General features: G+C 48.9%; 1 protein-coding gene across 4 annotated transcripts in view; it reads left to right on the top strand.

The window, feature by feature from the left end:
- The window catches only part of LOC133971037 (caskin-2-like), a 35258-nt gene that overhangs the window by 2421 nt on the left and 17218 nt on the right, over nt 1–15619 (top strand). For all 4 annotated transcript variants that reach the window (XM_062408211.1, XM_062408212.1, XM_062408213.1 and 1 more), the window contains exons 3-5: nt 10419–10470; nt 14913–15010; nt 15416–15561. In XM_062408211.1, coding sequence (XP_062264195.1) covers nt 10419–10470; nt 14913–15010; nt 15416–15561 — 296 coding nt within the window. The remainder of the gene's footprint in view (nt 1–10418; nt 10471–14912; nt 15011–15415; nt 15562–15619) is intronic.

Below are 15619 nucleotides of genomic sequence, written 5' to 3' on the forward strand. Positions count from 1 at the left end.
CAGAATGAACTGGGAGAGAAACACCGACTCCTTTCTGTTCTCTTTTCATTTCAGTCTGAAATCTCCTCCTCTTCACTGCATTAACCTAGAAATGTTGAAAACCTATTTCCTCAAATTCAAACCCTTAAGGCAGCCACAGGTTTCTAAACATTGAACCGCAGACCGGATCAAATGAGCCTGTCACGTCCCGTCTGTCTCTCCTAACGTCCCGGTGCCACGTCCCTGTCCCGCTAGTGGAGCCTCGGGAACCGGTCGTCCCTCCACGGAGAAAACGGTTGAGAGGCGAAGCTAAACGGGGAGTCGGGGGGGGGGGGGGTGCTCTGGAGCTCTGTCTCATGTCTTATTCATGAGTCTGGGTTCAAACTCAGCTCAGCCAATCATCTCTCAGAATCCTCCCTCTCTTTACTCTGCATGGAGCCGTCACGTCCTCGGTTGTTAAGCAGCTCAACCACTAGAGGCAGCGCAGAGTCCAGAGCTTCTCAACAAACCGCCAACATTGAGGCGGAGGAGGAGGTTGTGATGGTGAAGTTACATCGTACAGGCGTCTGTAGTTCCACCATTATTTTAATTTCTTCCTCGTGTCCAAGTCATCCCACTTGATGTCCAGCTGCACTGCCCCCTCACGGTGTCCTGTGGTACTGCTCCTACTGCTAACCCTTCAGAAGAGGAGCAGAGTCGTGACAGAACGTGTAGGACTCTGTTTAGTATGAATGAGCCTTAATGCTGTTTTCGCATGAATAGTGTGTGTACATGTTGTGTAGTTAGTGTTTGTCCTGTGAAGCAGGAGATTAACAAACGCTCTGGAATCTCCTCGTGTTTCCAAGTTGACGTCTTCGTCTTCTTCGTGTGCGACTCCTCGTCTTCATCCTGAGATGTTCGTGTTCTTCCAGTTTCACGTCACGTGTTAGAAACCTCATCCACACGTCCACTCGCTCTCTGGGAAGCTTCCACACATCGTCCTGCTGGTTCCTCACATGGACTCTGACATGCTACTCACATGTTACCAGGAGTCTGTTTGTGGAACATGTGATTGTAGTGGGAGTCATTGGAGCGGCCGGTCAACATCAACATGAATCTGTTCAGGACAGCTGAGATGATGATGCTGGTGTTGTTTTTGTTTTCTCTGATAAACTTTAACGTTCTCTGGAGACACAGAATAGTTGTAGTGTAAATCTCTGGTCGGCTCTGGAGCGTCTGGAGTTTCCTGCTGACCAACGGGAACACCAGAGTCACTTGACAGGCCTCATATGTAACTGGAGCAAATTGTGAGATTCACATCCGAGTGCTCGGAGGAAAACCCAGAAACAGGATGTTTCCTTCAGAGAGTCGCTCTGCTCCGTGGAAAGGTCAAATACAGAAGAGTGTTTGTTCAGTCACTTCTTACTCTGCTGAAGTTCTGCTCTGTTTCCGTCCTCTCATCACAAAACACCAAACTCTACCCAGAGGAGATGAGGAGGAGGTGAACCTCTGAGGCAGATTGGAGGGAACGTGTTAAAGCCTCTCAGACAGTGCATGAGATGGAGCCTCAGTGTTTGAGCTGATGGTGTTTGTCTGTCAACTCTACTGTTGGTGTGTTAAATGTTTAATTGAGGCACTAAACACACAGGCAGCCTTTAGGCTTTAAAGTAGGCCATTCATACCACTGACAAGGGAAACATAGCTCTGTGTGTGTTGGGACCGAGGGGCGACTCGGGACCTCTGGCTGTCACAGGTTTGAATCCTGACTCCGACGTAATGTAAGGAACAAAAAAAAGAAACATTCATATTCATCTCTGGCTCTGAAATGATAAACCACGACTCCAGCTGTCGTCAGGTTCCACTTAGACACAACACTATTTTATGAAACATTAAAAACCTCAGTCAAGGTCGGTCTCCTTTTATCACACTATATAACTTTATTAACTTTAAACCAGTTGAGTCTGTGAGTCTCTGTGACTCTGGTGAGTGGGTTCCATCTCCTGAGAGAACAACTGACTGAGAGTAACAGACATAACCAGCTGCAGCTGAAGAGTGAAGCTGAACTGAGATCAGTTCATAACACTCTGAAGTTGTCTCATCACACTGAGGTTTGTTCCAGTCTGAGACCTCACGGTTGACAGCCGACTCTGACTCCTTATTGGTCGAGCCGGTGCATGGGCGGGGCCTTGATACCAGCGTTCGTATCTGAGATATTTCAGCTTCATTTCTGTGCAGGGCGGGGGGGGGACATGTCGTCCGTCTCGGTCTCCTTCTCTGAAAATATCTGTCCAGTTCTGACTCTGACTCTGACTCTCTTCATAAACTGCAGCCGAGTCGGAGTTGAACGATTGACCCCAGGTGTCCGATCCGCTCGGCCTCTGGGACGTCTGGTGAACTGCTGCTGAACTGATACCAACACTCTCTAAACACCTCCTCCATGTGAGCACATCGGTGTTCCGCTGTGAGGAAGCTCCCAGCAGCCCTCTCTCTCTTTATAGTCTTTGAAAAGGAGGAATAATGAATGTAGTCCGAGGCGATGTCCTGTGTGTGTTGTGTAGCAGCACACAGTGAGTGCAGCCGACTAATGGCTGCTGCACTGGGCTTTATCTGCACAGTTATGTAATGGATGTTGAGCTCCAGGTTTTCTGTTGAAACCAGCTCTCTCTTTGTATCTGTGCAGTTCAGAGGTCACGTGACCGAGAGGCTTCAACACGTGACGTTTACACTATTCTATTCTATTGAAAACATTACCCACAATCCTCTTTGGTGATGTATACAAATCAAATATGTTCCTTTGTGCACAAATGGTCTCACTCAGTCTGTTGCTGAGTCGCTCGTCTGGATTTGTGTCTGAAGAACGTTTCTCAGGAGATTTTAGAAAACACTCATTTGGATCAGAGCTGTGGTACGATGCAAAAAGTGTGAATATATATATATGAAACTTTTCTCATATGTGTCTGTGTCACATGACGTGTTTTCACGCTTGGTAGTGTAGATGCAGCCTGAGAAGACATCTGAAAGTTTTGTGTGTGTGTGTGTGTGTGTGTGTGTGTGTGTGTGTGTGTGTGTGTGTGTGTGTGTGTGTGTGTGTGTGTGTGTGTGTGTGTGTGTGTGTGTGTGTGTGTGTGTGTGTGTGTGTGTGTGTGTGTGTGTGTGTGTGTGTGTGTGTGTGTGTGTTAGTGTGTTAGTGTGTGTGTGTGTCTCTCAGCCATTGTCAGAGCTGAGGAGTGAGTGTGAACACAGAGGGAAGAATGGAGGTGGTGATGTCATGGTGTTGGTATGTGGACCCCAACCGTCTATCCCCTTTCTCAGGCTGGAATTTGACTCCACTGAAATACATCAGGGAGAGAGAGAGAGTGAGTGAGTGAGTGGTGGAGTACTGTGGAGTACTGCGAAGCACTGGATTACTGTGGAGTACTGTGGAGTACTGTAGTACTGTGGAGGACTGCGAAGCACTGGATTACTGTGGAGTACTGTGGAGTACTGTAGTACTGTGGAGGACTGCGAAGCACTGGATTACTGTGTAGTACTGTGGAGTACTGTAGTACTGTGGAGGACTGTGGAGTACTGTGGAGTACTGTGGAGTACCCTGCCTGAAGGTGCTGATGCTGCTAGTAATACATCACGATGTTACCTTGGTGACCAGATGAAGCTTCATTAATTTTTCCAATTCAAACTGAAAGACTACTACCCTCCCCGCCCCCCCACCACCACCACCACCACCACCACACCTGACAACACGCCCACGTCAGATGCCGTCTTCAAACCAATCAGAGTTTGTCAGACTAACTTCTTTAGTCCCTGAGTTACGAAGTGAAACCAGAAGTAACAGATCAAAGGAAACAACAAACACATGAAGTTTCAGACTTTGATCTGTCTGCTGCTGTTCTGATGTCACCTTATCTCTGTTACTGTAATTGGAGGCTTGATCTGGCACACCCACTCTGAGACCATAACAGGCCCCGGTCACATGTCCAAGGCCGAGGGGGGAGGGAGGTGGGGGGGTGGCCGTGAGGGAAAGTCCATTATGTTCGGAGGAGGAAGGGGTGTGGAGCTGAGCTCACATCCCTCTGAACAATAAGTGTGGAGCTCTGAGCCGTTTGTTGTTCTATGTTCAGATAGAAACAGGACCACATCCTCTGAAGCTTCTGTGCTGTGTGGTTCCTGAACTGAAATCAAGATTGAAAAGAAGGAGAGGTTCTGGCTCTGAGGAATTTGAAAGCTTCTTCAGGAGCAGCGTCGGCACATTACAGGAAATGTGTGCGATGCTTCCACTTTGTTTAACACAAAGTCCAAGTTGAGAACTCAGAGACTGATTTTGTTTAACACACAGAACATCTGTCAGCACATCTGTGTGATAATCTGATGATCTGATTAACTACACAAATCACAGACAACATCAACAGTGGATCAGAGACACACACACAGAGCGGGAACACAAAAGGCCTGCACACAGAAACATCTGTCCAGTCACCAGGTTCCTGCTGTGAAGCTTCTTCTCAGGGTTACACTCAGTTCATGTAAAGAAGAGAACCTCTCTGAGGAAACTGGAAGCAAAGGAACAGTTCATACGCTCAAACATTTTATTCTTCTGTAAATCTGTGACTCATTTAATGGACAAACTGTAATAGATCAAATTGGTGATATAAAGGAACATAGCTTGTTTTTCTTAGCTGATGATCCAGAGCAGCGAGGCCACAGACTCACTGAACAGAACCTGGCAACACCGAGAGGAATCTGCTTCTGTGGTCGTCTGCAGCCTCGTTCCTCTCCTGCTCCGATCGGTTAAACTGTGTTTTGGTTGCTGTTTGCCAGGAGGCCAGAGTCAATAGAGACTCATGAGGACTCGAGAAGGGCGTCCCGTGTGTTGGTGCAGCTGGAAGCTGCCGACAGCCGCTTGGTTCTCAGTCCTCTGAGGAGGACGGCGTGGAGACAAACGTCCTCATGGAGATGGGCTGGGCCCAAACGGGAAGCTGGTGGACAGAGCGGCGGCGGCCACATCGTGACGGCAGCTCTTCAAGGAGAAGCTCAGCACGTTTACACTGGAAAATAAATCAAAGCCTTCGAGTTGTACGGACATGTCAGAGCAGATTCTTTTATAACCAACCGATTAAAGAATCTAATCCTTGAATACTCAGCCTGCAGGGTGTTAAACACAAGACTGAGCATCGACACTGAAAACAAATAAATATGGACGCACCCAAAAGTGAAACCAAATAATCTCTATCGCTCCCTGGTGGCTGGTTGCAGCTTAGGTGATAAACCCCTCCTCCTCTATAGCTGCTTGCACTGGAGCCCGCAGAGTGACCTCCCCCCCCGGACCTCCTAACTAACTTTAATTGACTAAAAAGAATTGGATACAGAGTTTATCCAGAGTTTGTCTTTCAAACAAAACACATCAGAGGGTTTCTGTAGCGACGCCTTCACAACTGCAACAAATCGGGAGATATTTGATATTTGTTTGTATCACGTGTTAGAAGCTCATCACCCCCCCCCCCCCACACACACACTCACTCACAGTGAATCAGTGGAGGATCCTCTGCTGTGTTCACAAGAGAAAGAGGAACTGAGTGAGATCCTCCAGAGAAGATCCAGAGAAGTGAGGAGCTCAGGTCTGAAGCAGCATGTGTGTGTCAGACGGAGGCGTTCAGCTGTAACCTGGCCGTGACTTGGAGTCGGGGGGGGGGGGGTAATGTTGTGTTGACGGAGGCTCTCGAGGCGTGGAGCAACTCAGGAACAAAGCCAGGACTCAGAGCCGGGCCCCTTCTACACTTCCTTTCCCAACGTTATTGTTCCACAGAGCGAGAGGCAGAACACACCCTTCCCCCCCGAGGGAGAGGACACACTCACTGAGTGACAGGCGGATCTCGAGTGATGCGGTGGAACTTACCAGCCTCCTCTCATCGTCTGAGCTTCTCTCTCCCTCGTTTATTCTCCGATGGATATTCACGCTCCAGTTTTCAGCTTCACAAACACTCAGCTTCAGTGTTGGTCCTCGCAGGAGCCAGTGGCCGACAGTCACGGAGACAAGATGAGGAACAAATAAGAAGTAAAGACTGAAAGTTACAGTGCAGTGTTAGAGATGCGTCATAATGGGATTTTAAAGTTGTCTGCATTGATTTAAAGAAATAAAGAGTCGCTGGTCTCCTGCTCCTCATGTGAAGAATAACAAAGTAAACCACAGTGCTGCTCTATGTTGGAACTGTTGGGTAACTCTATACATTTTAAAGTCTAGCTGTCAATCACTCTGTGCCCCCCCCCCCCCCCCCCAGTGCTTTATGCTCTGTTGACTCTAAATGATCATAATCAACTAAATGATCATCAGCTGTTTGAAGAAGACTTGAAACTAGAGGCTGAGACAGAAACTCCTGAATGTTCACTGACGTGAGAAAGAGAGAAGTCACTTTCTATAGAAACTACCAGAGGAGTCGCCCCCTGCTGGTCACTACACAGAAGACAGGTTTCAGGTGCAATGGCTTCACTTTCTGGACGAGCTTCTAAATCTGTGATTAGAATGAATCAGTGCTTCATAACCCATCACGTTTTTTTCACCAGGAAGTCAGATCTGAAATCTGGTCTGATCCACTTCCTGCATCTTAACGAGGACTAGGTCATTAGTGCTCAGATCTTATTTTAAAAGTCACCTGCAAACACACAACTATATTCACATGGACACAAATCCTGTAGATCAATGCTACGAAACCTCTGAATCCCTCCTCGTCCACATCTTCACCCTCCTGTCAACCTGAACCTCCATCTTCTCCTCACAGCCCAGAGCTCCACAGGAATGTAAACAACGGGTCTGTCGGCCATCGCCATCTGAAGCCGACCTCCTTTAATGGCCCCTACAGTTTAAGAGGTGAAGAGGAGTGAGAGTCGAGGCCCTGCTCTGTCCTGGTGCTCTGGAGGAGGAGGTGCACTGCAGCATGACAACACAGCAGCTCCAACACACTGACCACAGGAGACAACAACAACATCGTCTGAACCAACACGACAAATCTGTTCAATCCGTGTCCTGGTAACAGGGTTTCAGTGGGGGAAAGAAAAGATTCACTTTCTTTTGATGTTTATCAAGATTTCTGTAAGATGATCTTGTTTTTGATTTATCATTTAGTCTTTGACTTATCAAACGAGGGAGCAGAAGCAGAAATTACAGGATATCTGGAGCAGCTTTTGTCTCTGTGATGTTCATCTGTGTCCCGACTCTGAGTCTGAGCTCGAGGACAAAGCTCCGCCATGTCCTGGACCCTCCAGAGGACAGATAAGATACAAGAAGAGCTCATCCTCACATCCTGTCCTCATTCAGTCAGCAGATAAGAGACAGACGTGTCCCGCTGCTGCGTTGGACAAACAGAGTTTCCTGTGTTCCTGTGCCACAGAGGAGAGCTGCTGAGTGGTGCTCACGTTTCCCTCCGAGACCTCGGGTCTTCAAACATACCCACATCTCAAAGTGACACCATCACTGAAGGACAGAGAGAGGAACTGAACCTTCTGTTCTTTATATTTAGTTATTTTAAAGACATTAATCATTTTATTTCTTTATTATTCTTCCATTCATTGTTGTGACACAGTGAGGCTGTTTCCTCCGTGCTGCGGAGGATCTCTGGAGAATTGAGACTTTCTCCTGAGTTCTCATGTCACACATGAAGCAGCAGGTTCTCTGAAGGAGTCCCGTGATTGGCTGAGATGCAGGAAGTGATGTATTCATTTCTCTGTGGAGATCACCGGATTGTGTTTCCATCACATCAACACTGGCATCAGCTCTTATCACCACAAGCTCATGATGTCATCTGTGTCTCGTGAATCGCTCCTCTTCTAACCAGAGATGGGGGGGGGGGGGGATTAGCAACACTGATCTTCTTCTCTGATAAGGCTACGTTTGATGACAGTTTATAAAAGTCTGTTTTCATGTTGCCCAGGTGAAACTGTAGTGATGCAGGGTGGCCTCCTGTAGCATCACGTGAGGCCTCGGCCCTCGTTCAGCAGGAGCTTCTCTTCCTCAGCAGCTGCACTCGGTGTGTTTATATTTAGAGGACGAGCTCCGATGTGGAGCTGTTGAGTGGTCGGAGCTCAGCTGTGTTTCAGATCGGTTTGTGACTGGAGGCGGTTGCGGTGGGTTGGAGCTCGGCCAGCGCTCTTGAACTGGTGCTCGGCCTCTTGGCTCCACCACAACCAGCAGAGAGAGCTGTTTGTTTATCGTCCTGACTGCAGCCGCTAGAGTCCTGAGAAACAAAGAGATGTGTGAGGCCTGCGGACCTGTAATCACAGTTTTGATTCTGGCAGCGCTCGTCTAATTTTAGTCGTTCTTTTTTACGAGAGACTTTCTTTCAGCCTGAGACTCTGAGGCCTGATCCCAGAGAGACTTCTGCTCCTGCAGGAGAAAACCTCCTCCTGCTGCATTCCTGTGGCAGGAGATCTGCGGGACGTTAGACTTTCAGCTGAAGTTAGAAAAGAGGCCGAGTCGCTGCAGAGGGCCGGGTCCTGCTCTGCCTCTGGCCTCCGCCTCGCTCCATAAACAGCAGTAAAAATAACCTGAACAAATGTGCAGCAGATGATGATGAGGAGAAGGATGAAGATTGCCTCATGAGGTCAGCTCGACATTCAGCCTGGACTGCTGATTTCCCTGTCAGTCAACCAGAGAGGGTTTGATATGAATCAGGTTTAACTCCATTGAACTAAAACCATCAAAATACAATGAGTCAAGTCTCTGCTGCTGTTTGACTGTGACCTCCAACGACCTCCAGCCTCCAAGTCCTCAAATAAACAGCCAACCCGTTTGAGTCCGTGGACCTGGTCTCTGGACATGGACCTGGTCTCTGGACATGGACCTGGTCTCTGGACATGGACCTGGTTTCTGGACGGGCACCTGGTCTCTGGGGGTGGACCTGGTCTCTGTACGTGGACCTGGTCTCTGGACGGGCACTTGGTCTCTGGACATGGACCTGGTCTCTGGACTTGGACCTGGTCTCTGGACAGGCACCTGGTCTCTGGAAGTGGACCTGGTCTCTGTACGTGGACCTGGTCTCTGGACAGGAACCTGGTCTCTGGACATGGACCTGGTCTCTGGATGTAGATCTATGCTGTGAAACTGGTCTGTGGACGTGGACCTGGTCTCTGGACGTGGACCTGATCTCTGGACGAGGACCTGGTCTCTGGATGTAGATCTATGCTGTGAAACTGGTCTCTGGACTTGGACCTGGTCTCTGGACATGGACCTGGTCTCTGGACTTGGACCTGGTCTCTGGACGTGGACCTGGTATCTATTCTATGAAACTGGTCTGTGGACCTGTTGTCTGACTCTTCTGAACGTTATGAGGAGACAGACTTGGAGACAGAGTTCTTGTGGCTCCCTGTTCCTTCTCTCTTCCTTGTCTCGCTTCATGTGCTGATTTATTCCTATGAATTCTAAAATCCAGGTCATTATCAAAGCAGCTGCGTCCCCTCAGGGGAAGCCTGCTGCTTCTCCCCGGGACCTGAAACACTTCAAACGCTCTGTAGTTTGTGGTGTTGATGGTGGAGGTTTGTTTTTGAGCTGTGGGGGTGTGGGGGCTGTTACAGACGACATACAGACAGTACAGACTTGTGTGTCTGTGCTGGTCTCCAGTCCACGGTCACCCGACCCTGCAAAGCTCCCAGCTGACTGACCTTTGACCTCCCATTTATTTACCGTCTAGTTTGATTTTGTTTTTGTTTGGTCCATGTCCCATCTGCTAACATGGAGGAGGCAGGGTTAACTCCATCTATTGCTGCCAGTCACCAGGGGGCGGAGCTGTGATGTGCAGTGATTCAGGAGCAGATTCCTGAGCGTGATCCGACTCAGACCGGGTCACCACTGGATCAGAACCCGGCCTGTCAGACACTCTGCAGCTCACAGCCCTGATGCCACAGCTCCCAGAGAGGGACACTCACACTGCAGGGGGGGGGGGGCTGCTGGACGTCCCTGGTGATGAGGTCAGAAACTTTTAACTCTGAAGAAGAAGCAGAAGAAGAAGAAGAAGAAGAAGAAGCAGCAGCAGAAGAAGAAGCAGAAGAAGAAGAAGAAGAAGAAGCAGCAGAAGAAGAAGCAGAAGAGGAAGCAGAAGAAGCAGCAGCAGGGAGTCTTTGTTTGGCAGCAGATCAAAGAGCTGCTGAGTTTGACTCCTCAGGGTCCTGGTGGTGAAGGATCCTCTGACCCGGCCCAGGAAGTCAACCCAGGGTCAGAGGCTAAGGAGGCTCCCTCAGGACGTCCCACGGAGGAGAACCTCTGATCATGTGTGTCCATCCGTTGAGTCCAGTCTTAGCAGGACAGGTCCACAGACCACCGTCCTGACGCTGAGGCTACATCTTCCTGTTAATGTGTCAGTGCTGACGTCCCCACGGATCTGGAGTTTTCCAAACCATCACACAGACCTGAATAATCATGAGTCATATAATAAACAATATGATGATCATGTTCTTAACTCTGTTGTTTTGTGTTTCAGAGCTGCTGGGCTCCACCAAGAGACTGAATGTGAACTACCAGGACTCCGACGGGTGAGTGACGAGTCAGCCCAGTGCTGTGTGTGTCCTTAGACTGCTCCCACTGCTCCCACTGCTCCCACTGCTCCCACTGCTCCCACTGCTCCCACTGCTCCCACCGCTCCCACTGCTCCCACTGCTCCCACTGCCCCCACCGCTCCCACTGCTCCCACTGCTCACACTGACTCCACTGCTCCCACTGCTCCCACTGCTCCCACTGCTCCCACTGCTCACACTGCCCCCACTGCTCCCACTGCTCACACTGCCCCCACTGCTCACACTGCCCCCACTGCTCCCACTGCACCCACGTTTGTCAGTCAAAATTCTTTAGTCAAAGTGAAAACAGATCAAATGAAACATGGAACAAACAGAAGCTTGTTCAGACGCTCAGATCAGAGGACCCCCCCCCCTGGTGTTTGTCAGTCCCCCCCCCCCGTTACCTCGTCAGTCTGTAAAAAGCTGACTGGTTAAATTTCCCCCTCGGAGCTTGTTAGCCCAGAAGAACCAGAAGATGAAGGAAGTGAAGTCTCTCCTCATTAATATTTCTCTTTGTTAAAAGTTTTCATTCTAACTTCTCCCTGATCCTCCCTCTGAGTCGCCTCCCTCCTGATTCTGAGGTGTCCCGTTACAACTCGTCTCCAGCTGTCTGTTTGTCTCTGAGCTTCTTTAATTCACTGACAGAGAACAAGCAACAACTAAACATCATTTAAGTTTCACAATTGTGTCGTGACAAAACCTCAAAGAGACGACGAGCGGGGGACATTTGACCACCAGGTCCATCCTGAGACGTGTTGGACTCCTCTGTCAGAGGAGTGGTCCAACCAATTAGAGAGTGTTTACAAAAAGCCTGGAGGACTTGATACACTAGAACCTCCCACTAGGGAGGAGAGACGATGATCACTGATCTGAGAAAGAAGAAGATGAAGACGTCCACTTGGAAACACGAGGAGGTTCCAGATCTTCTGGTGATGAGGGCCGACTCCAGTGTGGATGAGATGTAAACAACAACACTGATCTGTCCACAGAAGAGTTCATACGTCATGTCCCGCCTCCTGCTGCTCTACAGGCTCCGCCCCTCGCCTGGATGTCCCCCACATGTTCCTGTTTGAAGGAGTCGGACCGACAACCTGCTGCTGCTTCCCAGGAGAAACACTAACTCATATTTCACGTTAGAAAACATCTGATGCGTCGTTCAGATCTTCATCAGCTTCAGATGGAAACCTTTGTGACTAGAAGAGTGAGTCTGATCTGCTGGGTGCTCTCCACTTGATTTGATCATGTGATCATTCAATTCTCTGGAGGATCGGAGACTTTTGTCGAGCAGCTTGTTGGAGAAACAGTTATACTCTGAACAAGTGAATAAATAAAACTGTAACACTGAGGCCGGATTCAGAGGAGAAGAACAGAGCCGGGGGGGATGTTTAATGAGAGAGAGAAGCATCCAGCTGATATACTTTCCTCCGGCTCAGAGAGTTTTCATCACCGATCCTCCGCTGCAGAGTAACGACACCCTGACGGAGGAGCTCCCTCCTTCAGGTGCAGCCTGTTATTTATTACTCACGTCCAGATCACAGTGAAAGTTCGGTTCATGCTAAGACGCATCAGAGCGGTGCCGGCAGGAGGAGGACCAACCAGTGTCATTAAGGGCGTGTTGGTGTTAGTGCAGACCGGTCATTCATCACTGAGAATATTTGTCTTTATCGCCATGCATGCTTATGTGTGTGTGTGAGAAACAAACACACACTGAGAATTCAGGAGGTTTCTTTCTGCGTCCCCATTAGACACATTAGTGTGTGCGTCTCCGGCGGCCTCTTGGCTCCGCGTCTCGATGTGTTTCCACGGAGAGCAGAGCTGGAACTGGTCCCTGTGAATGGCTGTGGTGGTTTGAGCTCCAGCCTTTGTGTCCGGCTGGAGATCCGAGCTGCCAGCAGCCGTCACTCAGAGGAGGGAAGAGGAGCCGCCACAATAACACCTTCCTAACAGAATCCATTAATCCATCAACCTTTCCTCAGGTTAAACTTTACTCTGAGCATGAACACGATTCAAACAGACAAATATATATACGTTATACTGGTGTGAAAGAAACTGAAAGTTTGTGTCCTCATACACAAAAAACAATAAACCCAACATCGGGACTATTTCCCAGTCTGAGGGAGAGAGCACTGATCCGTGTGGGATTAAATCCACCATGTTCCGACCTGCTGTCAAAGATCTTCCTGTGAGTCAGCAAATCACTCGTCTGGTGAAGAGCTGAGGCTGGAGCTCTCTCCATCTTCAGTCTGGACTCAGAGTTTCTCCTCTTTCAGGGTTTGTATAGATGAAGTCTAACTTAACAAGGATAAGTCTTGAGTTTAGTCTCTATGTTATAGAGAAGTTCAGTCTGTCTCTGTTAATGAACTTTAGTGTAATTAACAAAGTCCTTGAAGTTTAGTCCCGTCAGCTCCACCTGATCCTCAGTATCTGGACTTTGTGTAAGAGGCCAAGTGTTTTGTGAAGAAAGAACCAAACTGTCTCTGGAGTGGAGGAGGACATGTTTAGTTGACTCCTCCCCAGAGGAGATTAAGAGCTCTGTGATAGGTTGGGTCCCTGCAGGAATGTGACACTATCAGTAGGAATGACATGTGTCACTGGGGGGGGCATTTGTTGCACTGTGTAGGGGGTTGAGGGAAGGTGGGGGGAGGTTAGGGTCTCTGTTGAGAGGGTCACAGCTCTCTCTCTTCTTTCGGGGTGACAAGAGGTGAGGTCACAGGGGCGGGGGGGCCTGGTCTCATCCATAGACTTTAAATAAAGATGGCCGACATCACAGCTCCCAGGAGCCGACAGCTGATGGAAACACACCTGGATGTTAAATAAATCCAGCTAGTTATTACCAGTGGACCTCTAATGTCCACTGAAGACATGTCCTCTGCTGGATCGTCCCTCAGACTCTGTCCTGCCTCAGGAGAAGCTGAGTAAAACAGATTATTCTGCTCAAACGCATGGAAACAATAACACGCCTGTTGTAAGGAGAACAGAGTTCAAAGGTGAAACATAAATACTCAAGTAACGAACAGATACCTGGAAATGTACAGTAACTAAGTATTGTACTTTAAACTGTGGTTTAAAAGAGAATTCACGTTTCCTACGGCTGAAGCCTGTGAACAAGACAATGTGATAAAACATCTGATTGAACCTGAAACTGTTCAATTCTCCATTAGTAGAAACCTTCAGTCCAGTCAAAACAAATGTGTCTCCAAGCTAAAAGCCTTGACTCCTCCTCCTCCTCCTCCTCCTCCTCCTCCTCCTCCTCCTCCTCCTCCTCCTCCTCCTCCTGAGTCTCTTCTCCTGTTCACACTAGTTATCTCACTACTACGACTCCACCACCGAGTCCAGCTGCTGTCTTTTCTCTGTCCTGCTCTTTGTGACCTGTCTCAGGAATCATCCATTACGGCTGGAGCCGCCCTGAGCGCTGCCCCCCCCCCCCCCCCCCCCCCCCCCCCGTGCCCACATGAATGCCATCGCTCACGTTACGCAACAGAGAGAAAGGAGGCCAAGCCCCCCCTCTCCTCCTCTCTTTATTCATTTCTTCTTCCTCTGATGTCTCTGCCTGGTTTGTTACTTACAGACCTCCTCGTGTCGCCTGAGGCTTTATGTCCTCTCCTGTCTTCACATGTGGGGGGTGATGGGGGATGTGAACACTGTGGAGCTTGTTCTCAGTTTAATACGAAGCAGGAGCAGGAAATCAAATAAATTGTCTATAAAAGAGTCGGAGCTGCAGCTAATTATCCTGGTTTGTGTGAGTTGTGGAGGTTGAGTGTGTTTGAGCTGCTGCTGTGAGCAGGAGGGAGAGTCCGATGCTGAGTCACCTCGACCTGCAGAGACAAGTTAACTATGACTCATGGAAAACTACTACGACTGGTTCATGCTGCTGACCCAGGATCAGCTGGTTCCTGCAGAGTTCTGCCTGCACGGGATGGTAAAATCTTTATGTGTGTTTTTAACACCCGCCCTGACATGTCATGACTCACAAATCAGAAACCAAACAAACACAACAACTGAAACTTGCTGCAGGAAACACAACAAACGTGTAACCAACACTCAGCAGCAAAAAAGTTACTATTGTAAAGAGGAGAAGATCATTTGACCGTTCGTCTGTCAGCAGATCGCCTCTCGTCTCTTGCTGTGTTTGAATCCCTCCTCTGCTGCGCTCACTGCTCTCACTCCTTCATTGTTCTCCTTTAAACACACAACCTGTGATCTTCTGCCACTAGGGGGCACTCTGGAGTTTTCACACTGAAACGAGGCGAGCAGAGTCTCTGTTTTCAAGGCAGGAGACATTCTGAGTCGTGTGGACGTTTGAGTTTGAATGTAGCCTCATGGTCTCTCTCCCTCCCTCTCTCTCTCTCTCTCTCTCTCTCTCTCTCTCTCTCTCTCTCTCTCTCTCTCTCTCTCTCCCTCTCTCTCTCTCTCTCTCTCAGGTTTTCCGCCCTGCACCACGCTGCTCTCACAGGGACGTCCGTCCTGCTGTCCGCTCTGCTGGAGGCGCAGGCCAGCGTGGACGTCAAGGACAGCAACGGTTAGACACACACACACACACACACACACTGACACACACTGACAGCAGTATGTGTGTAACAGTTTTTATACAAACATGTAGCACACAGAGTTCTTGAAGTGGCAGAATTCAGATAGATTAAAACTCAATGGTATCAAATAAACACCGTGGATAAAATAAAACCCGTTAGAAGAATGATAATAGTAAGAATACAAATAGTAAATATGTGTCTGAATGTTTGAGATTAATAATGAAGTGTGTCTTTGTGATATAACTGTTCTAACACCTCAGCTGATTCACATTTAAAACGACTGTGGATTTCCTCATGAGGCTGAAAACCACAAGAAGCATCCGTGTGTTTTACACTGTGAGTGAATCTAGCATGTTTAGAGGAAGTTGTGTTGAAGTGTGTGTTGTTCGGGGCAGGAATGCGTCCGCTGCACTACGCAGCGTGGCAGGGGAAAGCCGAGTCCGTCCTGATGCTGCTTCGCTCCGGAGCCTCGGTCAACGGCGTCTCCCTGGACGGACACATCCCGCTGCACCTGGCTGCTCAGTACGGACACGATGAAGTGGTGAGTCCCTCATCACGGTTTCACCGATCGGATCACTGTCCTTGTTCTGCTGCTGATT

This window comes from Platichthys flesus, chromosome 16 (assembly GCF_949316205.1).
Source record: "Platichthys flesus chromosome 16, fPlaFle2.1, whole genome shotgun sequence".
Lineage (NCBI taxonomy): Eukaryota > Metazoa > Chordata > Actinopteri > Pleuronectiformes > Pleuronectidae > Platichthys > Platichthys flesus.